Source organism: Podarcis tiliguerta (genome assembly GCF_965153285.1).
Source record: "Podarcis tiliguerta genome assembly, chromosome: 8".
Classification (NCBI taxonomy): domain Eukaryota; kingdom Metazoa; phylum Chordata; class Lepidosauria; order Squamata; family Lacertidae; genus Podarcis; species Podarcis tiliguerta.
The window spans coordinates 61,790,413-61,815,973 of record NC_139541.1 but is presented as its reverse complement, the minus strand read 5'-3'; the positions used below and the strand labels follow the sequence as shown (position 1 = coordinate 61,815,973).

Below are 25,561 nucleotides of genomic sequence, written 5' to 3'. Positions count from 1 at the left end.
ACTGGTTTTTATGTACGTCACTTTGGGTCACTCTGAGAAAAGTTACTAGCAAATATAACAAACAAGCAAAGATCTGAAGGACACCTCATTAACTACCCCTGCCTTGTGCTGGACAGATCTGTCAATCTGTGTTTCTAAAGTTTCTAAAGTTGTCAACAGTTTGCAATCTTTCTTTTTAAAAATAATAATTTGTCATAGTGCTCATTTCCCCTAATATGCACATATATAAGTCCTAATTATACATTACTGCAAGCATTTTTCTCTAATAAAATGCTTTTTGTATGCTTTGCTTTTTGCTAATTCATGCATTTTAATCCTCATTCCTCCCTTAATATATGCGTTTTCATACATACTTTTTGGGGAGCTGGGGAGCTGCGTTGCAAAATTCAGAGAAGCATGAATTTCAAAGGCTTGCTGCATTTTGGTTCAAGCAATGTTTTTGGAACTGCAAAGTGCCATCAATAGACTAACATTCATATGTGAAGTGCACTGGATTTCTCCCTGCATTCTCCCCCTGCCGTAAAGTAACTTTGTGCTGTGTGAAGAAGGACGTTCTTTTTGTGTGTCCTGAATCCCACGGCCCATTTACATTGGCGGATCCTTGAATTCTGGTGTTCTAAGAGAGCGGGTGTGGGAAATGGATTCCTGTCCATTTTCTTTGCACCATTAAGGGGGAAGGAACAGGAGACAGATCTGACCTATGGGCCAGTATCCATCAGAACACTCTCGTGAGCCAGCAAGCAAGCAGGATCTGTACAATATAGCCACAGAGACATACCCTTTGGTGCTAAGCTGCTGCTGCTGGAAACTGCAGTGCCCTAAGGTAGCACAGCACAGCTTTCTTCTGTGGTTACAGACTGGATGTCTGCTTGGCCCTGAGCCTTGGTTGCATTGCCGCGGTTACCTGGGAGTGGGGAGTCCCGAGGCAGAAGATTTACAGGCTGTCAGCAGGAGGGCGAAAGGTCACCGAGGGTCAGGAAGTCCATTTCAAAGAGGTCACCATCCACTTCTTCCAATCTAATGAAGCCATTATTTGAGAACGTGACCAGTGGGGTTGGCCAACCCCTTGAAGCAAGGCGGCCCCGAGTGACCACACTACCGCTGAAAGAACAGGAAGGAGCCACCTTCCTTTTACATCGCTCAGACAAGACGGAGAAGCATCCCACTGCCCTTAGAGCCAAACTCTCTCACACCCACATGGGCGTCCGCACTTGCGCACGGAGGAAGGTTGTGCTGGAGGAGGCGCTGGCATTGCTATTCATGGTAGAGCTTGGCTTGCTTGCTTGGCAAAACCATGGCGGCTTCTATTGGCAAAAAAATATAGGGTGAAGAAGACAATAAAACAACAAATCTCAATTCCATGAAATAGAGCCATGGAAATGAAGGACAATGCATAGTGCAAGGACAGCGATGTGGTGCCCTTCAGATATTGTTGGACTACAACTCCCATCATCCCTGCTGCGCTGCTGGTTGGGAGTGTTGGGGGTTGTAGTCCAACAACTTTTGGAGGGCACCAAATTAGCTACCTCCCCTCACTACTACTACTTCTTCCTCCTCCTCCTTTTATTGTTATTATTATTGTTTTTAAAAAATTACTCTGCTGCTTCAGAGTCACCACTTGTCAGATGCCTCCTGAAGACTTCTTGGCAGGCTGGAGGAGAAGGAGAAATGGGATGAGAGTCTTGGGGAGAGGCCCAGCAGTTTGAGAAGTACTGATCTGGATCCTGGGGAGGAGTCAATTGAGTAGTTGGGAGAAAGCTCCACCTCAGTGACAACAGATGTCACAAGTGCTGAGGGACAGGTGTCCGAATCGGGCCCTGTCCCATCTCCTGCTAGCAAAGCACTCTTCTCCCCAAGAGATGTGCATGAGCCTAGGTTGGACAGTGTGCTGGCACCATCAAATCCCCCTCCACCTCCAAGGATGCAGGGCCAGTTGAGGTGGCTTGAGCAAACCCAGCCGGCACACAGGAGTGCCTCCTTGGTCTCTTGGTCCCAGGGTTCAGGACAAGACCCATGCAAATCTCTGTGCCCACCCTAATCTTCAAAAGGAGAGCACAGAGGGCATGTCAAGTGTTGGGACAACATCTTAGCTCATGCCATCTACCTTAAAGCCCTACGTTACCCTGCCAAGTGCCCACCTTGTAACCTGTTCTATGTTTAGGCGAACCACCCAAAAGAGCCTCCTGCTGCTGTTTTCTGCAGATACAATAGAGGCGGTGAAGAAAGTATTCTTTGCCGTCACTATCACCACTTGGTAGGCTTGACATTGAGCTCTAACCCGTGTCCGGTCAGCTTCAGAATGAGTTATCTGCCACCGGCGCTCTAGCTATCTCAGCGATTGTTTCATTACCCTCAGATCTGTGGAAAACAATTAATTCCCAAATTATACAATTATCAAAATGCCAATCAACTTGCAATTAATACATGGCTCCCAGCATGGTGGTTTGGGTGCATTTCCGATCTCATATTACCAGCGTTTCATAATCTTGATTAATGTCAGTTACATTTCAGTTATAATAATAATACCTTAGTCAACAGGTACATAATTAATTTTTTCCATTCGTGATGTTACAATATGTAAATTTATAAAGCTTCAAGTGAGGAACTCAAACTATTACCTTTATTCTTCCCTGCGTGTGAAAGCTGTTATGTCCATGGAGATTCCTTCTGTCCATATATGGTGTTGTCTCTTTCACTTCTCAGCTGTTGTCTTCCCCCATCATGGCTTGGGGCGGAACTGAATCTCCAAGTTTCTCAGAGGTCTTATCTCTCCATCCCTTGTTTCAATGTCTCAGAACAGGCGACAATCTGCTAGAAACCATTCTGTCTCACTAGTAAAACACGTCTCAGATCTTCGCCATTTCCCCCTCAGACTAGGAAAAGGTAGGTAATTTTCAAATGCATTGAAGATTTTATACTCCTTTCCAACTCCCAGAATCTCTGCAGTGTTCTTATCACAGCTCCCAAATTCTTTTCCTTTCAGCAAGAGATTTATGGCCCAATTAAACTTTATCTTAGATTACATTCTGTCAGTAGCACACACAAATCTCGATCTCTTTTTTTCTTGTCTGTTGTTTTTAAGCGGAGGTGAGGGGAATTACTCTTTCTTTCCAACACAGTCATACTTGAGCTTCCCTTCCCCCTCCTTTATTCATTTCAGATCACACAAAGTTTCTATTTTTGCTTATTAATATCAATATTACTCCAACGTCCCTTCCTCACTTGTAAATATATTTGTATCTTGTTTTTCGGAGACAGCTGCCAAATCATAAATATGTAAAAAAAATATTAGAATAAACAAACTGTGTGCTTTCCTCTCCCCAACCAACTCTCACGCTGAAGAAAATCTTATCTCAATTCAAACTTTTGATCCATGTAGCTGGTATATTCTGCAGTATGTTGTTGCAACCCTTTCCCATCATGCACCGGTACTTTAATTAAAGATCCAATTAAATGGAGAACATCTGCTTCTTAATGGGGGTTAAGGGTTTAGGAAGGTTTTCAACAGGCAAAGTGCTTTTGCACTCAGCGCTTCCCTGCCTCCCACATACCATGCTGGAGCGAGAGCTAGGTACCGAGACAAACTGCAAGTGAAGATCATTCTCCCTGTACCTGGGGGGAATTTGCAAGGATGATTTACCCTCTGTCAGCCTTGCTTTTAATTCACTGACAATCCCCTGCTATCATGGGGGCTGCCTCCATTAAGGCAGGTGGGACCGGAAGCCTGGTTTTCCAAGAAAACTGAAGGCAGCTAACAGAATAAGTGTGACCTTTCCTGTGCTTCTTTTCTGCTAGATTTTTCTCAAGCTGAATTTCAAAGAGATGCATTTATTGTTTTCTTTAGGAGTATTTATATCCTGCCTATTAACTGAAATTCTCAAGGCGGCCAACAATAGATTTAAACAACAAAGATCCCCTGTGTTGCAAACAGGACAATCCAAAAGCAACACGTTAGGCTAATAATATGATTACAACACTTTTATATCACTACTGAATTGTATCTTAATTTACAGTGAGATAGCATACAATATATACATGGTGACACCAACTAATATGAGTTAAGAAAATGTCCCAAAGTAAGGGATTTTTTTAGCTAGCATAACATCACAAAGAATCACTCAAGCTTGAGGCAACATGCCTTCCAAGGTAAGTGTAAGCACAACTTATGCAGTGTTTTGCAGGGAATAAGTTGAAGGATGTTGGTGCTCCAAAAACAGCAGCAGGACAGTCCTTCCAGGATAACCAACTGTTTCAAATGTTCTTCCTCAGCTGATAATAACACCAAATAAAGTCAATTACATTCAAATACAATAAATAAGCTGATATACCAGAACATTATACAAATGGTAATTACACAATATGGCTGCATTTGATTTACATCAGTTCCACTCAGGGCTGTCTTAAGTATATCCGGTGCCGTGTTGCAAAGCTCCCTCCAGCATCCGTCCCCCCTGTTTCCCAGAGGTTTTTTTAGGGAGGATGGCGCTGCTGGTGGGGCTGGAGGAGGTGGGCAGTGGCTGGAGGGTGGCTCCTCTGGTGGGGAAGAGGCGGAGGCTGGACGTGGTGCCTCCTGGCTCAGCTGGCTGCCTCGTGCCACGGTGGCCATGGCAGACGGAGGGTCCGGGCATGGCGCTGCTTCAGCGTGGCATGGCGGAGGCGGGCAAGGACAGTGAGCATATGCTGGGAGGCACGGTGTCCAGCCTCTACCTCTTCCCTGGCGCCCTCCAGAACTTGGCACCCTGGCGCCCCGTGCCACTAGCCTCTATGGGTAAGACACCCCTGGTTCCACTACACGTGCCAATGGCACCCACATTAGAAAGTGATGGAGGCACCTTTGGTGGATCACTCTGTGAAGCATAACCATTCTGACACAGACTTACTTTATACAGTTTTATGAGACATTAAAAAAACAAACAAACCGGTGTGAGGAGGGATTATGTCAAACTGTTACACCAGCAAGAAGCTAGGTTGATTTTCCTTTTTAAATTCCTATATCCAGGAGGATTAAACACTGAATTATACCTAAATTGTTTTGTTTTAATTTTCATGTTAATGTGGCTGTCGTCTGTATTATCATTTCTGTATATATTGGATGCTGTACCTTTAAATTTCGTGTTATCCCATTCACCTGCTGGTGGTCTTTATAATGCAACCATGTTTTAGCTAACAGTGTCACCCAATTACACTGAGCAAAGGTGTATCTAAGTGCCCACCCCATTCTCCAATGTTCTAACAAATGTTATTCTGCAGCTGGAATTCCTGGCTGTTGAAGCAGCTAGAAATAAGTCCCACACAGGCCAGGATCTTACGAGGGGTAAAATAATCCTGATATTGATGCTATAGCTAGCTCTCTTCCCACTAACCCCAATTATTGGATCTCATAGCTGATGAGTTTGAATTACTTTTAAATCAGCAGCGCAACATAGCTTTCCTTCTCCATCCTGCATGCATGGGCTCCTGCAGGTGGGCCCCATATTGCAGCTTATGGGCTGCCTCCAGTGTTCTCTGTCCTGTAGTGCAATGGCTCTTGCACTAGCAGACAGGTGTATTTTAATGTTGTGAAACAGAAGAATCTAATGCAACAGTCGCAAAAGCAAAATTGTAAAATATGCTGCACAACAGTGTTACCATCAACCTGCTTATGCGTTCTCTGGTGCAAACCATGTTACACTTGTGCAAAATATTTAGCCAGTGGAACAAACACTCCTCTTAGTGTCTCCAATTTAGTGCTACATTTGATACAACTCAATAGTTCTAGGTGGCTCCAAGCAATTTGGTGTGTTTTAGAAAGATTCTTAACATGTTTAGCAAGTTGCTTTGAAAACTGTGTGTGCGTGCACTGTAAAGTGAATACAAAATTTACTGAATCTTATTCACTAATAGCATTCTTTGAGTGTGAGACCTTAAGTAGCCAAAACTCTATTTGCTCCTCTGAAATGTCGAGGATACACAGACATCATCCCTATAGGGTAGACACAGGGGGAAGGAGGCATTTCTGGAAATACTGATGCAACTTCCCTCTTATCATTCCCTCTCTTTCTGGTGTTCAGGCTGTGAGTGCCATTGCTTATGTTGCCAAAAAAACCATCCATGCAGAAGAGGGAGGTATCAGCAGGCTTGGAGGAATACCCTAAATGAGTGTGCAAGGATCCAAATGGCTCAGGACCAGAATACCTCTTCCCATATGAACCTACCCAGACCCTGAGATCATCTTCTGAGACCCTCCTTCGTGTGCCTCCTCCTCGAGAGGTCTGGAGGTTGGCAACACGAGAACGGGCCTTCTCTGCAGTGGCTCCCCGTCTGTGGAATGCTCTCCCCAGGGAAGTTCACCTGGTGCCTTCACTATACACCTTTAGGAGCCAAGCAAAAATGTTCCTTTTCAACCAAGCCTTTGCTTGACTTGATCTATATCCTATACCTTTTTTTAAATTGCTGGCTCTTTTGGGGTTTATTTTATTGGGTTGTTGGTTTTGTTTTGATTTTATATATTTGATATTTTATTTTATGTGAACCACCCTGAGACCTTCGGGTATAGGGCGGTATATAGAAGATAAAGAAGTAGGTAAAGATAAAGGGACCCGTGACCATTAGGTCCAGTCGCGGATGACTCTGGGGCTGCGGCGCTCATCTCACTTTACTGGCCGAGGGAGCCAGCGTACAGCTTCCGGGTCATAAGTAAATAAGCAAGCAGCAAATCAGAACTGCGGTTTGCAGGAGTATGATGAAAATAAAAACTCTAAGCAAGGTGGGGTACAGGACTCCAAAACAGCTGAGTGAGGAGTGAACATACTTGGCTGTTGTGAGTGGATGTGGGCGGGGGAGAAAACCAGGGGAGAATGGGAATGGAATGGTGTGCCCTGAGAGAGGGCATGGCTGGTTGACTAGGACTCCAAACAGGAGCAGTCCATACTGTAACATTTTGCTGCAGGTCCCACTTGTAAACAAATGCTGCAATCTTAAATGAAGCAGTCCTCAAAGGGCTTAATGAGGAAAAAAGGGAGGGAAACATTCCCCCTTGTTTTCTGCTTGTCCATAGCTTCAGTCCCAGAACACATTTAAAGTGAAGTAGGTCTCCATGAAATCAGTAGGACCTTCCTTTGATCAAGCATGCATAGAACTAGGCTGTAAGATGCCAGGGGTGGAAACAAATCCTTAAGAGACTTGTAGTGTCACTTAAGAGACTTATTCATGCCACTGAGTCCCAGGGAAGTTCATAATAGAATTGCAACTGTATACTTGCAAAAGAGTGAGAATGAAAAAGGTTTTTTCTTCCACATTTCTCCATATGACCACAAGAGGGTGCTGTATCCAACACAGTTCTCATTTTGGAATCATCCCGCTGGGATGCTTAAGAACCTAGAAATTGTAATCTAGTGGATCTCTGCAGTTCATAATGCAAACATCAATTTGTGTTTTTAAAAAGGGAAAGGCCAGCTGTTGTAAAGTGGAAACAACTGACAAACAGTTGCCTTCCTACAATAGTTGCTGCCTTGAGTCCTTTAAATGCTTTACCAAAGCAAGCCCCCCCCCCCCAATCCTGCGAGTAAAATGTGGCCCTCAGCCCTCCGCTTGGCCCACTGAACTCTCCCTAGGCCACACCCCCCAGCAACCCTACGACACCATCATTCAGGGCTTTTGCTTGGCTGGAATTGATGCTTGAACTATGACAATGTGGCATAATGGGAAGAGCGTTGGACTAGGACCTGGGAGGCCAAGGGTTCAAATCTCTGCTTGACCATAGGAAGCCCAGTGGAGGGCCTTGGACCAGTCACTGCCTCTCACCCTAACCTACCTCACAGGGTTGTTGTGGGGATTCCATGTGGAGGAGGAGAACCATTATGCCACCTCAAGCTCCTTGGAGAAAAAGCTGTGATATACAGTGGTACCTCGGATTAAGTATTTAATTTGTTCCGGAGGTCTGTTCTCAACCTGAAACTGTTCTTAACCTGAAGCACCACTTTAGCTAATGGGGCCTCCCGCTTCTGTGCCGCCGCACGATTTCTGTTCTCATCCTGAAGCAAAGTTCTTAACCCGAGGTACTATTTCTGGGTAGTGGAGTCTGTAACCTGAAGCGTATGTAGCCTGAGGTACCACTGTAACTTCATTTATAAATATTCCTTGCCAAGATAGTGAAGGAAAAGTCTCTCTCTCTCTCTCTCTCTCTCTCTCTCTCTCTCTCTCTCTCTCTCTGTGTGTGTGTGTGTGTGTGTCTGTGTGTAAAAATATCTGATTTCTGTGCAGCTGGCATGTAGCCCACCCCACCCATTTTTGCTTCTGGCTCTGTCAACCAATGGTATGTGGCCGTTGGAATGTTTCCCATCATGCAATGTGACCCTCGGGCTAACAAAAGGCTTCCCACCCTATCCTAGAGCAGATTACAGAGCTGCTCATCCTGTGGTTCTGTTTTCAACACCTTCCTCCCCATATCAGCTGGGTAATACACCTGGAGGCCTGCTAAGAAGTGGAGGTTGACAGCAGGACCAAAGCAGAACCAGGCACAAGGAGCTTTGATGAAGGGCTGCAGCTCAGGCCTTGCATGCAAAAAGCCCAGGTTCGATTCCCGGCATCTCCTGGTAGGGCTGGGAATGTCCCCTGCCATGAACATAGGAAGATGCCTTATATTGAGTCCATCTAGCACACTATCATCTACGCTGACTGGCAGCGGCTCTCCAGGTTTCAGATAGAGGACTCTCAGCCCTACCTGGAGAGGCACAGAGACCTGTTCTCTTGTACTGTCCAACATGCTGTGGACACTTAGAAAATGGTGTAACAATACGAGCAACAACAGCAACTCATTATTGTTATCCACCTGTTGCAGTTGGAAAGGAGCAGGTGGTTTTCAGACAAATTGAAGGTGCTGGTATTACTCTTGAAAGCACTAAATGGCCTTCATCCTGGGCACGTAAAGGACCTCTTTACACCACATAGGTCTGCTTGTCATTTAAGTTCTTCCTCAGATGCCCTGCTTCAGGTTTTTATTTTACTCAAATGATTGCACTTGTTGCTATTTATTAAAAGTATTTTTATCCTGATTTTATGCCCCAAAATGCCCCTGTAGCAAATAGCCAAATGACCGTCCCTGCCCTCGGGCTTACCATTGAAAAGACATGACACAAAAGGAAAAGGAATTGGTCAGGAGGAGGAAAAAAAGAACAGTCAAGCACTGTTTCTTAGTTTTAGACTTTTTGTAATGAACAGCTGGTGTGTTCTTCTTAACTACACTATTGCTGACAAAGGATGAGAGCCCATGCAGTATGTGGAGAGAGGAAAACTAGGCTTGTGTGACTCAGCTGCAAGGCACACATGGCCATTTGGCACCCGCTGCCACAGCTGAGCCAGCACCTCCCCAATGATGCTCAAGCAGTAGCCCTTGTCAAGCCACACTGACCTAAGGGTTATGCTTGTGGTCTCATTAAAGCAGTATTGAGCTGAGAGGAAAGAGGTGGTGACAGGATGCCTCCACAGGCGCTTCTGATGAATTGCACCAAACACATAACAAGCTGCAGTGAGGAGGACCACATGGGTGATGCAGTAAAGCTGGGGCTGGCAACTCACAGAGAAACTGACAGCCCCCCTTAGCATGGAATGTGTGTATTTAACAGGGCAGTTTTGCTGACAAAGTTATTGGAATGTGATGGGAGCCGGGCAGTGGAGTGTCACCATTGCAGGTGGAAGATCAGCTGTCTCAGACATTCCCCTGTATTATGACAATAACAAGACTCCATGCAAATAGAAAACCATCACAGAAAGTAGAGGGCTGGCCTGGAATCTCTCCTCTCTCTCTCTCTCTCTCTGTGACATATTAATTCTCTATTTTCAGAGACTGCTTTTGTTCTGTTTTTCTGTAGAAGAGCATTCAGAAGATAATTTGTCACCTGTTGTCTGAAGTGTACAGCCCATTCTACCACCTCAGCCTGTTTCCTCCGGAGACTCAGCCAGTATTGTCCAAAGACACCTCAAACACAGCACTTTCCCACTTTTTCATATGTTCTTCAGGGACTCATGAAGTAATCAAGCAACGCCACACCTGCATGAACTGACTTCTGCTGGTGCTGAAATTATTTTGTCCTTGGGAAGCTTTCTTATAAAATCCAAATCTTCTTTAGTTCTCGCCTGTTAGTCTCTGCTTTCCAAGTTGATTTACTGAAGAATCAATTGAACTGGTTCATTGTAATCACCTCATTATTATGTACTGTAAAAGAATACATTTTCTATTCACCCCCTAGTGACCCATTTTTTTGTTAGCCTTGTCTTGTTTTATTATTTATGTTTGTAGAAATAATAATTATTATTTTGTGAATTCTTTGTTACTGATTTTGTAACAGAAATTTAATTAAAAAATCCAGATCTGCTATTTTTAGTTTACACCAGTTGCTTCCTGACCTATCCTTAGCAGGTAAGACAACCAATAGTTCTTTCTTTCTTTTCATTTTTTCATGCCCACCTTCTTCCCTTGCATCAAAAATATACACTTTACCATGCAATATTCTGTTAAAAACCATTTTAAAAAAATAAAAAGCAATTTAACTGTTTTTTTGTGTTGGGGGAGGGTTATTTGTCTGTTTCTGTTTATATTTTGATTGTGTATTTTGTGTTTAATGTTACAATTTTATCGTGAACCACCCTGAGACCTGCAGGTATAGGGTGGTTAATTAATTAACCTCTCTTTCAAATCAGAACCAGTGAAGGCAGTGACGGTCCTGTGTGAGTGTCTGGAGGCAGTTGGAGGATGGATGGCGGCAAACAGATTGAGATTGAATCCTGACAAGACAAAAGTACTGTTTCTGGGGGACAGGAGGCAGGCAGGTGTGGAGGATTCCCTGGTCCTGAATGGGGTAACTGTGCCCCTGAAGGACCAGGTGCGCAGCCTGGGAGTCATTTTGGACTCACAGCTGTCCATGGAGGCACAGGTTAAATCCGTGTCCAGGGCAGCCGTGTACCAGCTCCATCTGGTACGTAGGCTGAGACCCTACCTGCCCGCGGACTGCCTCGCCAGAGTGGTGCATGCTCTAGTTATCTCCCACTTGGACTACTGCAGTGCGCTCTACGTGGGGCTACCTTTGAAGGTGACCCGGAAACTACAACTAATCCAGAATGCAGCAGCCAGACTGGTGACTGGGAGCAGCCGCCGACACCACGTAACACCGGTCTTGAAAGACCTACATTGGCTCCCAGTACGTTTCCTAGCACAATTCAAAGTGCTGGTGTTGACCTTTAAAGCCCTAAACGGCCTCGGCCCAGGATACCTGAAGGAGCGTCTCCACCCCCATCGTTCTGCCCAGACACTGAGGTCCAGCTCCGAGGGCCTCCTGGCGGTTCCCTCACTGCGAGAAGCAAAGCTACAGGGAACCAGACAGAGGGCCTTCTCGGTAGTGGCGCCCTCCCTGTGGAACGCCCTCCCATCAGATGTCAAAGAGAACAACAACTACCAGACTTTTAAAAGACATCTGAAGGCAGCCCTGTTTAGGGAAGCTTTTAATGTTTGATGTATCACAGTATTTTAATATTATTATTAAAAATAATAACAACCCTCAGAGGGTCAGCTATGGGTTACTTGCCCCCAAAGGTTTAGCTACCCCTGCTCCAGCTAAATGATGAATTTTGAGTTATTCTTTCCCTCCTCACCTTCCAACCTTTTAAGCACATCTCTGTTCGTGTTTGCCTCTGAAATCATGAGACCTAGGAACCTATTTGCTATATAGGAATTAAGATTTTAAAGAGCATGCAGGCAGCTATCATTTGATGCTCACTGCAGCATTACTCTAAGGTGTAGTTGCCTTGATGATCCCACAGAGTGAAAAGAACGGAAGACTATTCTCTAAAACAGGGGAGGGAAGCCTTTTTAAGTCTCAGGGCCATATTTCCTTCTTGGAAACTTTATGAGGAGATGCATGCCAGTGGTAGGCAGGGTCAGGGCAGAGGAACAAACACAAATTTTACCTTCATACAATGGGTTAGTTTCTGTACACACTTCCCTCTCTGTTCTCTGCCCAAACAAGCAAGTGACATTGTCAGAGTCCAAGGACACATTACAGCCAGGCAAAAAGACTTGGGTGTGAGGCAGGGCCAGTGAGGGGTGTGGTCTGGGGAGAATTCTAAGGGCCAGGCAGAGAGGCCTAGGGGTCATATTCAGACCTTCAGCTCCCCAGCCCTGCAATAAAAGCTAGTGACTTACTTGGGAACCCTTTACACCTTGTGAAGTTCTCATACAAGCTATATTAATTAATTCGTTCGTGTATTTTTTAATACTGCTTTTCAATATTTTTTTTAAAGCAGTATTAGACACCAATAGCAAATATTAAAGGAAGATGACTTGCGCATTCAAGCCTGGTGGCCACTCTGAGAATGGGGGGTGGGGGGTGGGCTTTAAAATAGACAGTAGTTCTAAACCTTTAATTAATCAGATCAGATTTATTTATCACTCTATTCTGCATGAGCCTGCAACAGGGCTGTAACCATCTATAAGCCTGTGGGGTCTGCTCCCCTTGGGACTTGGGAGTATTTTCAGGCCCCCTCTTAGAGCAATGAGCTCTGATTGTTAAAAGGGACATCTCTGGTCCTTTTACTTGTACAGTAGTACCTCAGGTTAAGTACTTAATTTGTTGTCAGTTCCCTACTGGTGCAGGTTCAAGGTACAGTGGTACCTCGGGTTAAGTACTTAATTCGTTCTGGAGGTCTGTTCTTAACCTGAAACTGTTCTTAACCTGAAGACCACTTTAGCTAATGGGGCCTCCTGCTGCTGCCACGCCGCCAGAGCCCGATTTCTGTTCTCATCCTGAAGCAAAGTTCTTAACCTGAAGCACTATTTCTGGGTTAGCGGAGTCTGTAACCTGAAGCGTATGTAACCTGAGGTACCACTGTATGTAAAAAAGCACGTGTGCAGCATTTCCCTCCAATAGTTCACCAAGACTGAGAATGCAACACTAACATCCATTGAGTTCAATGGGGCATATATCTGAGTAGAGATGTATTGTATTTCAAACTTTACCCATAGTTGGCTACCTGTGGCTTTGCTGCAAGGATTATGTGCTCCTTTGGCTCATCACTGCTATAGGCAATTTCTGACTGTAGCCTCACAATTTCAGCAATTAAAGGACATGGGGCATAAAAGAGACTAACTGGCTTTTTTATAGACATAAAAAGTAAACAATGGAAAATGTTCTGCTGAGTGAAATTGGCTGGACAGGGAGCACAGCCCAGTCCTAGGCAGAGTGGCAGTGGTGTGCTTGCAGCTGTGCCCAGAATGTAGGCAGATTTTCATCTGCATGTCCTAAGTCCTCATTCTCTTTTAATGGCTGCAATGACAGAAAGAAACCAACAGGTGAAGACGGGCAGTTTAGCCTGTTGATTTTGGCATGCCGTGGGCCTACTTAAAGTTCCAGAACCTTTCTCCATCCAACAGGTGTGACAGCACTGTCAAGAATAAAGGGCATTACCAGTTACAACCCACATCAGTTGGACCTGCAGCAAAATGTTGCAGTATGGAATGTTGCTGTTCCGGTCTCCAGCATTCTCCCAACAGTTAGTCAGCATTGTGTGACTGAATATGCTCAGTCCCCATTGGCTGTTCTGGGGTTCCCTTGTCTTGCATTTTTCTCCACCTGCAGATTCGTTCTACTTCTGCAGGTTCCTCTCTATCTGGCTGATATCTCCCTCTTGAGCATGGGCGGTGCAGTTTTGGCTACTTCAGCACTCAATGCCTGAACACTGGAAACAGAGGGAATGATACTCTGAAAAGTCTTAACAGTATTAGTTTCCCACTGGAGCGGGGGGTTGGGATGAGTCAACAGTGGGGAAAAATTGGCTTTTGGACTCTGATCTGTGTGGAGCAATCTGGGCAGGTTTCCCCTCCAATGTAGTAAGGCAAAGGACAGGATGGAGTCTGGCCAGTGAGCTCTTCAAGCTTCATTCTACTCTGGTTTAGATGTTAGGTAGCTGACTCCCTTTCCCCCTTCCTTCTTGCACAGAGTGACTAACATCCTTACGATGTTTCCAAAATAGAATCTAAGCTGGTTCAATCTTGCCAAATCACTGATTGCATTTTTTCAGACATTGAGAGGTGATAATAGCAGCCTACCTCACAGGGCTTTTGTGACCGTTACTGGGACAACGAATATGAAGTCCTTTCGACATTCATAAAGTGGGATATGTCAGTGATGAATATGATGAGCATGCTCAGTGCCCCCCCCCCAGGCTTTGCAGGTCACATGACAGGAGTGTTCAGCCCCTTATGATCCACTCCCTGACCTGATCAGCAGATGGTAATAGGCAGGGCTCCCCACCCCCCAGCTAGAACACACCAGAACTCAGTTCTGGCACCTCTCATGTGGGGGCCATTGCCATTCTAGGAGAACAAGGAAGGTGATCATGGTGAGTTTCAGCACCTCTTTTTGTAGAAAAATAGCACTGGTAATAGGGTTCCTGTGGGGCTACCTATAAGTTTGATCTGGAAGTTTACTGCTAAGTTGCTCTGTGGGGCAACTAACTGTCAACATCTGACACCTTGGTTGAAAAAAATTGCACAGGCTGTTTCTATTCCAATGGGCCAAGCTTAAGGTATTTTAGTTTATAAAGCCCTAAACAACTCACAACCTTTCAACCAGGGTTGGAGAACCTTTTTCAGCCTGAGAGCTTCATTCCATTCTGGACAACCTTCCAAGGGTCACATGCCAGCTATTTGCAAAACTGGGTGGAGCAGCAAATGTAAATTTGACCTTTAGTACAGTAGGTTATTTTCTATATACACTACCCTACATCTAGGCAAGCAAGAGGCATTATCAGAGTTCAAGGATACATTCCAGCCAGGTTGCAAAGCTGGGGCAATTAGGGATGTGGCCTGGAAAGAGGTCCGAGGGCCATATTTGAAGTTCAGGAGGGCCACTTGGCTCCTGGGCCTGGGGCCCTCCATCCCTGGTTTACTGAGACAGTGTAAAGTTTGGAAGACTGCCCAAAGGCCTGTATAAGTGCTAATCGTTGTTATACAAATCACAGTGCTTCCACCCAATGAGCTAGTAAAGGGAATATTGGTATGCTGTCTTTCCATTCTGTCTTCCCTCCACCCCTGCTTGAAATTACTTTTGCCAAAGGACTCCCTGCCTCACCCTCCAGGAACTGATTTATTCCTCGATGGGGGTGTAGAATTCATTAGGAAAAGTGAGTGTCAGTTGACTGCTAATGAGAGATGGAGTGTTTCACCTCTAGGTCGCTGGTTCACACTGAGCCTAGGTCAGAAGTCGCAAGCAACCTGCTGGCCTTGGCATAACGAGTCCCGGAGCTCGCCAAGGTTCTTGATGAGCAGGACTTCATGTCACACGCAGAAAGCCATCATTGCAATTGTTGTTAATTGGCATCCTTGCTGGTGGCTGCAACAGTAAGGCCAATGAGTGAAATCGTTTGGAGGCAAACCTTCTCTTCTCTTCACCCACACTGTTGCATAAGGTGGCTTTGCTCTTGGTCAGGATTCATCTTTCCAAATGGCACGAAAGGGGTGGATCCTTGTAGACTGTCATGGACTAGTTGGGTGCAGAGGAGTGGTGGGAGGCACCAGCTTGGGGAACCTCCAAGGGATGAAGGCGCAGAGCCAGGGGACTGGTGGTGGGATGACAATGAGTGGTCAGAGGGGGAAGACTGAAGAGAGAACATGGCTAAGTGAGTGGAGGGAGTTAGTGGCAGCAGTCTGGAAATAGAGGCTGGAGAGGAGGGACACCAAGAGACAGAGAGAGGCAGGCTCCTGAAGAAGCCAGGGGGTCTCCTCCTGCTACTGTGACTGGCTCCCCTCCCCACTGGTCTCTCAGAACCTGCAGAGGTATGAAGAGGGCAAAGCAGAGACAGACAAGGTGACAGAGTCTCAGATTGCTTGGAAGGGTCCAGGAGAGGAGGAGATTTAGAGAGCTGTGGGAAAGTGGGCACCTTCAGACCTTGCAACCAATTGGGGCAAAATCTACTGGGAAGAGTTGCTGTGCTCAGTAGGCTTGAGCCATTTTGTTTCTTTGTATAAAGAGTCAATTTCAGTGACACCGTGTGAGTTATTGCTGACCTGCTCCTGACATCCGTCCTGACTTTCTTTCTTTTTAAACATCCCCAAGTCTTTTAATCTAAGCTGCTTCATCTGCATTAGCCTCTTACACAGCTCTTTCTAGATTTCAGATCCTGCAGCATTTAGTCTGTAGTGTTTGTGTGCTCTTAAAATTCTTCTTATTAGTCCTTTGATTTTCTATTCTAAGCTGCCCTGGGAATTTATAGGAAGGGCAGGGCATATATGCTGATCAATTGATCAATCAATCAATCAATAGCTCCTGCTTTCAAAAGGCAGCTATTGTTTTGATGGAGGATGGTGTGGTTTTAGGAAAGCAGCAGTTGTGATGGATCCTTCTCCTTTCTCCTCTCCCCAAACAGAAATGAGGCAACAGTCCTAATTCTGTTCATACATTAACTATTTGCATAGAGTAGTGGGATTTGGGTTGCCCTGGATGGTCCCACTCCATTTCAGCACCGTATATAGTGTCTGCATAGCAGCTGGGTGTGTGGCCTCCAGTGATAACCATTATCATAGCAATGGCAATCTCAGTTCTCTAAGGCCACAGCCATACCATACATTTAAAGCACTATTTTGCCACTGTAAGTCATGACTCCCCATAAATAGTCATGGGGGCTGTTGTTTGTTAAGGGTGCTGAGAATTGTTAGGCAACCCCCATTCCCTTCACAAAGCTATAATTTCCAGAGTCGTTTAGCAATCAATCACTCTTCCCAGGGACCTCTGAGAATTGTAGCTCTCTGACGTGAATAGGCGTCTCAGCACCCTTAACAAACAACAGTTCCCAATATATATATATTTTGGGGGGGGGGGTCATGTCTAATAAAAAAGAAAAAAAATGGTCCTTTAAAGTGAGTAAGAGAGCTTTATTCAGACTAACAATAGTACAAACAAAGCAGCAGACATAGAAGACATGATTCAGGAGTTCAGGAACAAGGCAAGATGTTCAGAACAAAGATATCTCAACTCAACAAGTTCCCATACCCTGCCCACCAAGCTTTTAAAAATGAGATATACCACATTCACTCACAAGACTTGCTTGCCTTACAGAAATGCTGGGATTGCAATTGTGTGATCTTATGGGGTGGGTGGCTCTGTTCTGATCTGCAAAAGCAGTGGCTGGTTCTAGATGACAACACTACACTCCCCTGTTCAGGTTCCTGTTCAGTCACTGCTGCCTCCTGCCTTGGTTGCCCCGAGCCCCTCCCCCAGCTTCCATTGCGATTCTCTGCTCTGCACGAACTTGAGGGGAGAACGGGCATCTGCTCTCCCCTTCCAAAGTGGCTGAAGCTGGGACAGAAGGGAGAGACCCCTGTTCAACTCAGATTCACACCATTCAGGTCCCCGTCTTCTTCTAGTGTGATGGGGCTTGCCAATCAAAACCCAATCACTACAGCATTTTGGTGCGCATGACGCCTTCCATTTTGAGCCCCAACTGTGCTATCTCCTGCCCTAAGATCCAATGTTCAAGGACAGACATAACATTCAACATTTGATATTCTCCTTTATGGAACATATGAGTCAGGGACTTAGAAGGTTTTTTTTTACTGGAAGTTCATTGCATCAAAGTGTACCAGAACACTTCCAGATAATTGCTGGGAAGGCCAGGAGAGCTTCCTGAGATTGTTAATATCAGACGATTCTGGAAACGTATTTAGCTAAAGGGAGGAACAAGTCCTGCCAAATATGGTTTTACTTTAATTTATGTTTATTCTCCGCTCAGAATCCTGGACGGTGTGTAACCATGGTGTCTTTCAGCACCCTGGAGAGTTACAGAGAGTCATTGAGCGGCGCAGATCAGCACCTTGGACAGAGCGTGCAGCTCCGCGCTGTTCTTTAATATAACCTTTCTCTTCCTTCAGCGTTTCTCAGAATGTGACACTGTTTACTGATACACACGCAGAAGGAGACATACACCCCGCCCGATCTAGGGAAAAGGAGTATAGAGCCAGGGATGTGTCATACAAAGTGGCTGGGCATTCTGGAGACAAGTGCAATTTAAATCACTTTCCAGTATTAACTTACTTACTTGATTACACTCCAGTTATGTTAAATACAGCTCAGGGAGAAAACTTATCTGTCTTTACTTTTTAAACAAATTAATAAATTCCCCCACACTTTGTCAGACTGTCCACTCTCTGGGAAATGTCGAGAGATGTATGACAAGTAATCCCGCGAAGATAACGTGGCTGCAGCCCTGAGCAACGGGCCTCTTTCAGTTTTCTCTCGCAGTGCAGCCCCATTCATGTCTACTCAGAAGTAAGCTCCCTTGAGTTCCATGGCACTCATAGGCGTAGCCAGGACTTTTTTTGGGGGGGGGGGCAGAACCTCAGATCTGTATTGATTTGTATTGATGATGGGACTTACCCCAAAGTAAGTGGTTTCAGGCGCTTGACGGGATACTGGATACTGAACTGACAAAAGACTCCTCTTTCTAAGGACGAATAGGTTTCGTCTGGAGAAAACGGTGGGATGGTGCTAATTTCAGTGAATACGTTATGCTGAAAACGAACCTTCCTAATTAGGGGACCTAATATCCTTCTCTTTAATCTGCCTCTGGCCGCCCCTATCCCGTGCGGGTCCTCCTGGGCTTAATACCAGGGAAACGAGCAGAGAATTGCATCGTCGGTCTGCCTTTTTTTCCCAGGGCTGAAAGGCAGCCAGCTCGTGCACATTTCACCAAGATGTCCACTAACACAGACAACTACTATATAGGGAAAGCCCAAGAGTCCTAACTTTATAGAAGCGTTGAGAATGTTGTTGCCGTTCAGTCGTCCTAAGCTCCCTCGGACAGGAGGAAAACTTTGAAGTTTTGCTCCCGCATGTTCACTCCTTCCCCCCATATTAATTGCACGAGGGAGATTTGGTTGTTTTTTTAAGCACCCTTTGAAAGCTCATCAAATCACCTCTTTTAACTATGCCAATACAAAACAGTTTGATTTCCAGGTATAGCCATTAGAGATTTTTTTTTAATGTTTATTTTTTGAAAGCCCCCCGTCCCGCCACACAGAATTCTGAAAGAGTATTTGTGGGGGAAATGTTTTTTTTTTTTTTTTACAGATTACAAGAAGACGATCCCTATATTCAGGATTCCCCTGCTCCGAAGGGGAAATAGATGGGTCTTGCGTGATTGTCAGTTCCTCAACTTAACCCTTGATTTCATTTGCAGGCATATAAAGAGAGCAGGATTAGGCCAGAGACAATCAGACATGTCCAAAGTCCGTTTCAGGGGCCTTCACTTCATCAAATCTGGCCCTCTTTGAAAAGTTTGGACACCACTGAGCAGAACTGATAGGTGTCTCCTGTTAGACGTTGTTGTTGTTTTTCCCCCCGAGAGATGCTCATACAGAAAAAGTTAAGATCTGTTTGCTGTTGCCAGCCCTACATTTTTCAGAGGCCTGCTTCTCTTTATTATAGCGTTTGTGCGCTTTCATGGTGTGTCTCTCCAAGTGGGGATTGGATGGCGGACACTGACCTCCACAATGGCCACTCCTTGTGGCATCCGTCCTTGTAGCATCCGTGTCAAGCCCTTAATCCTTCCCCCACCTTCGGCGCCATTTCAGCCTCGCAGCATCCAGTCCTAACTCCCTTTGCCACGCACGCGTTTGCACCGACGGCTACGGGGGCGCCCTTAAACACCCGAGAGGCCTGTGCTCTGAAACGTAATGTGTGAAGGGACCCACCCACGCTGGCAAACACGGATCTTACTTCTTCGTCCTGGAAGCCTCGGGATTAAATCTATTCCGGAGCCCAGAGATGCGGCAAAGAGAAGGCTTGCGCGTGTGGAGAGGAGGCAAAAGGGCTAGTGGAAGGTGCCGGTGGTCGTGTGCACGCTTGTGCACGCGTGTGCTCCTTCTGGAGCTGCCACAGCCGCTGCCCCTTTAATAGGGCTCCGCTTTGCTCCAGGGGAATAGCTGGCTGGTATTGTCCAGTTTGAACTGAGCACCGGAAATGGAGGGGCTATTTGCCTCCCGAGATCGCACTGGTCATTCGGCCATTGTCCTCGGCCAGCCGTGAAATCTCTCCCCCAAAAAGGGAGGGGGGAGGGGTGGCGTTGGAGAAACGGAGCGCTCGCCCTTCCCGCTCCTGCTGCCCCCCCCCCCAATGATCAGATGCAGCATCCTGGGGTCAGGCGTGACCTCCCCTCCCCATCGCCAAGCCCGCTTGCCCCGCGGAGCCGTCAAGACGGGGATGGGGAATCCTCAGCCGCCGGCACCCCCGGCCCTCAGAGGAGCCAAATAGGCCATTTCCGCTGAAAATATGGAATTGACAAATATAAGCGAGCGGGGAAAAGGAGAGCACGAAGGTCGCGGGGGTGGGGGCAGCAGACCGACTCCAGATCGCAGATCTGGCCAAGGCGAGGGTCCCCTTCCTCAATTAGGGATGGGAGGGAGAGAGGCAGTGCAGGGGAGGGGCTCACCAGCTCAATATAGATAAGAGGAGAGGTGGGTTTCCGCCCCCATCCGGTTTTTCCACCCTGTAACCCCCCCACACACATTTCCAGGCCCCCCCCCATCACTATCCATCAGCACTTTGTGCGCATCGATCGCCTCTCATTTTCTCTGATTGTCTTTTAAGCAGCCTTCGGGCCCCGCCCCCGCCCCAATCAATCAGCCCTTCTGTTCCCGCGGGGTAATATAGACATCATCGGGATACATTCAGAAACGGGTGTTTGTGAAGGTGTGTGTGTGTGTGAGGTGCATTTTGTATGAAAGATGAGAAAATCTCCAGGTCGTCATAACTCTCCCCACCAGCACAACTATTGTATTAAAACCGGTTTCTGCCTTTTAAACAAAACGTATTATTTTGAGGTGAACCTATTTTGTTAGCTGCATAGTATCTCATTTTTATTATTTTTGTTACGTGTAAAAGCGACCCTGAATATTTTATTTAATTTCATTTCGTTGCTCCTTTTATGAAAGTATTCTAATTAACTGTAATGTGGAGGTAGGGGTTTCCCCACTCCGTATTATTTTCTGCCTGATTTTCTTTCTTTAAAAAAGCCATCACCTTGGGATGTTGGTGATATTGCTACTTAATATCTATATATATTATTTTGTTTCCCTTATGGGGGAAAATTTCAGGAAAAAGGAGAAATTTTCTTCCACATCCTCATATCTTGCTGGATTTATTTGAGCCCCTCTCCCTCAAAATAGCCGACCTTCCCATTCCCGATGATAGAGGCTTTATTAACGCCATGTATACAATAATTTCTAGCTTTAAAAAAATAAAAATAAGCGCACCTTTTGTGGTGGAATTCGATTTTGCAACGGGGGGGGGGGGGAAATCAACTTAGGACAATTATTTTTCTTTCATTAAAGATAAGCTGGGAATCGAACTTCTCGTGATAATGCTCATTTTTAAAGCAAACAAAGGCTCCGCACACTAAAAAAACAAACACGTTTGGCTTGGGATTCACCCTTTCCGGCATGTTTTGGGAAAAAAATGCATTAAATTCAATTAACTGAAAATGTATTTGTACCCCAAATAATCTGCTTTTTCTTCTGCCGCTGCCCGCTCCAAAGGCAAACTTTTATATTTTTACAATTGCACCGGGATAAATTGGTAACCTTCTGAGCTCACCAAACTGGGGAAGAGAAAGATAAAGGACTCATAAATTCCAATTTGAGATCCGATCTCTCTCTCTCTCTCTCCCTCCCTCCCACCCCCGAGTCATTGACTAGAGATGGTGGGGAAGGTAAGGAACCAACCAAACCGCCCTCTTCACCCCCCTCCTCGCATTCCCAAAGCTAGCCAAGGGAGATCCCAGGAGTAGCTGCGGATGGGAGCGGAAAGGGATAGTTTAGGGAAGAGGCTTAACATGCCAAAATGGAATGAGCGGGGAGAGGGAGGGAGGGGGCCGCTCTCCTTTTAAACAGGTCACTTCGAGTCAAGCGGGTCTTGTCGCAGGCCAACTTGCTGGGCAGGCGAACATGGGGTGGGGAGGGTCAATAATATAAGCTAATAGTGTGTGTGTGCTGGCAGAGAGAAGTCAAGACAGGAGATCTTGTTTCTTTCCTCTTGACAGGTAATCTACCCATCAATGAAGTTTCACATTCGCACAATCTGCTGCCTCCACTTTGAGGGGGAAAAATAAAATCTCGCTTGGAATGTATAATTACTAGTGTGGTATGTGTGATTGTGTATCACATGGGAAAGCTGTGTGTGTGTGTGTGTGTGTGTGTGAGTGAGAGAGAGAGAGAGAGAGAGAGAGAATATGAATGAATGAATGAATGAATGAGCCATGTGTGAAAACTGCATATGGCGAAAGGTATCCCAGGGACGAGACCCCTCCGGGTTCTTGAGATCTCTCCAACCAACGAGATTTTAAAAAGCGTGGAAGGAGAAAACTGAGTTTCATGAAAGAAAGAAAAAGCATGGACACGAAGCAGGATCCGCTCCATAGCTTGCAGGATGGCAGGAGGTTACATTTTTTTGTCTCCTAGGAAGGGAGAAGAGCGCTTATATTGCGGCGAGGTGGGCGGGGGGAGGAGGCAGGGGGGAGGGAGGGGAGGCCCGTGGGGGGAGGGGGAAAGCGCGCAAGGTTTGGCGTTAGGGGAATTCTATTGTCTCTTAGAAATTTGGGAAGCTTTAGCAGGCCCTGGGCCCTCCCACTGCTATTGTTGCAGTGAAGATGTAGCAAACCTTTCTCTCGCCTTCCCTCCGCTTGTTTTGAATCTTCCACCACCCCCTCCTCCCTTTCTCCCCCCCCTCTTTTTTTTGGGAGCTGCTGAGCTGCTCTGACACCCTCTCCAAAGACGGGCTGGCAGAGAGGAGGGGAGGCTGCTCCAGCCAGAGTCCACCATTTCCACCGGGGGTGCAGAATGGGGTCTGTTTCTAACCAGCAGTTTGCAGGTTAAGTGAAAATTTCATACCCAATTCTTCCCTTCCCTTCTCTCTCCCCCCCCCCGCTCAAAGAAGACTCTTTCCTCCTTTTCCCTCTTTTTCTCTCTCTATCTCTGCCCTCCATCCCTGTTTTGAAAATCAGCGGTGTGCTCTGAAGAGCTTTCCCTCACCTCTTCTCATTTTAGGAATAGTTTTACAGCTGTTTTCAATCAATCCTCTTCATTTTTAAAAGGAAAGATTTGCGTTGATTCTTTCATATATTCTTTCTAAAATGTTACTTTTTGAGCGAGCGGTCGGTTTAGTCACTTTCTTGCTTCACCATGTGCTTTTTCTGTATAAGAATTGGGGAGGGCGGAATTTTGGAAACTTTTTGGGTGTATCTAGGCAGCTACAAACTTAGGCAACGTTTTCTTGGGAGCAGGTCACATTAAACGCGGCGAGGTTTCTTCAGAGTAGACATGCGTTGAATTGCACGAGTTCTGATTTTGTGCTTTGCTTTTAAAGATGAACTACAATATATATCTATACGCTTAAAGAAGCGTATATATTTCCAAATGGTTTCGACAGACCAACACTTCGCTTCCCAGAGTATTTCTCCCCAGTGTACAAATATTTTGTATTTCCATATAATCAATGTCCATACATACACCTCGAATGCTTTAGAATAGTTTGAAAATGGACTAGTGGTGTCACGCTGTCCCATCCACTAGTTTACTTTTACTCCCTCCCCCCCATCCTGTGAAAATAGCGTGGGATCCACCCCGCAACCCAGGATGGCATAGATTTGGAATACACCGATTTCTTCGATGTTTTGGAGCTGCGTTTTCTTTTTTGGGCACCCTACGGAATTTGGAAGAGGGAGCGAGTTCTTGGTATCCCTCCCCTACTAATATGTTTTGAATCCTGCCCTTCCTAATCTTCCATGGATGAAGACTTGCGATTTAGTCCTCTTTCTCCCCCCCCCCCGGCCAAATAACCCCAGAGCCGAGGCTGCTCTCTGCATGGCTTCCTGTCTAGCCTTCTGCGCGCTCAGCAGGGCTGGAGCTCTCCGAGGACGACGATGGCGTTTCCCGCGGGGGGCTGGGGGGCCGGCCGGGAGGTGAGCCCCCTCTCGGGCGTCCCAACCCTGGGTGGCCCCCGGAGGTCCCGCGCTCCCTCTGTTGCGCACCCGCTGGCCCTTGGGAGGAGCGGGGAGGGGGACCCCCCTCCTTTGGCTGGACTCCGGCTGATGATCCTCGGCGCGTATGTTTCCAGGTGGCTGCGCCAAGGCGGGCGAGGAAGAGCCCACGGGGGACTCGCCCCGGCCGGACGAGGAGAGCCAGCCGCTCCTGCATGGCGCCGGGATCTGTAAGTGGTTCAACGTGCGGATGGGCTTCGGCTTCCTCTCCATGACCACCAAGGAAGGCATCGCTCTCGAAAGCCCCGTGGATGTTTTCGTGCATCAGGTAAGGGGTTGGAGGGGGGGAGGCAGGGAAACGGGGCTGCCTTGGTCCTGAGCGGCTCGGGGGGCGGGGAGGAGGCTTCCCCCGAAGGCTGAGCCCGGGCGACCCCGGCCTGGGGCCTAGGGCGCCGCCTTGGCGTGGGCCTTCCAGGCTGGACGCAGCCGGGGTGGAGTTTGCACGCGCGCGAAGTTTGGGAACTGCGGCAGGCCTCGTGGGCTGATCCGATCCGGAGCAAAGCGGGGTGTGTGGACGGGGAGATCTGTCCCCCCTATCTAAAAAAGAGGGGGTAGCTAGTTTATCACGTTCTCTCTACTCTTTACTGAGGAAGAAATCCCGCCCCCCCCCTTGGCTCCCTACTCGGTTCGGTGCCTGGCTGTATACCGGATTTGAATGCAGGCCGCCTGCCTGGTCCCCACCCCACCCCCGATCTTCCTTCCTTGCTGCTTCTACTCACCCACGGCACTAGGCCTCTCTCTCTCTCTCTCTTTCTCGAGGCCAGGAGGGTCAGTTCCTGGGTTCCTTTTCTTCCCGTGATCTCAGGGTTCAAGAGTTAGGTTGCTGTAAAGTGATATCAGATTGATTTCATTCCCCCCCCCACCTTTTCAAAATGGGTCGCTTGGGGATTTGCCTTGAGAAGGGGGGAAAGGGGCGAGGGAGCGCGCGCCGGGATTATTGCTGTGTTAACCAGGCGTGAGGTGGTGTTCATGTAGCTTTAAAAGAAAAAGAAAAAAAAAGAGAACGCCGGTAAAACACGGATCAAAATGACGACAGGAAATTGGCAGTTGTAGAAGATGCTGAGATACAGTGTTCCACATGTTTAAAACTTTCCCTCTCCCAGTTGGAAGTGGGGGAGGCCTTTTGCTTTGATTTCCATGACTGTAATGTTGGGAAGGTCATGCAGGGACACGGGGGTACAGTGTTGCAGCACAAAATCCAGATGGGACCAGACTTGAAAGCATGATAGACGGGCGTCTTAATATGAGCTTTAAACAACCACAGAAATGATCACTTGATGCCTGAATGTATATTGTTATAATGCAAAGGATGCCCTCTTTTACATTGGGATATCAAAGCTCTCTAAGGTTTTGTAATGTTGATTGCAAAATGTTTTGCTAAAAAAATTAAGCCTCCCACTTTGATGCCACACTCTTCCTGACACCTGTGCTGCCAATATTTCTCTTTAGCAAACCATCTTGTTGCTCACCTGAGCCACTTTTTTGGGAATAGTTAGCTGCAGTT

At 46.6% G+C, this 25,561-nt stretch overlaps 1 protein-coding gene and 1 long non-coding RNA gene across 2 annotated transcripts in view; both read left to right on the top strand.

The window, feature by feature from the left end:
- LOC310684850 overlaps window positions 1-22,249 on the top strand; it is a 231,750-nt gene extending 209,501 nt beyond the window's left edge. Inside the window, exon 4 of the long non-coding RNA XR_014514874.1 lies at window positions 22,194-22,249. This is a non-coding gene — a long non-coding RNA (uncharacterized lncRNA). The remainder of the gene's footprint in view (window positions 1-22,193) is intronic.
- Window positions 22,250-22,611: 362 nt separating this feature from the next.
- Window positions 22,612-25,561, top strand: part of LIN28A (lin-28 homolog A) — a 47,687-nt gene continuing 44,737 nt past the window's right edge. Inside the window, exons 1-2 of the mRNA XM_083456199.1 lie at window positions 22,612-22,889; window positions 24,135-24,325. Of these exons, the coding sequence (XP_083312325.1) occupies window positions 22,859-22,889; window positions 24,135-24,325 (222 nt within the window). The 5' untranslated portion in view covers window positions 22,612-22,858. The remainder of the gene's footprint in view (window positions 22,890-24,134; window positions 24,326-25,561) is intronic.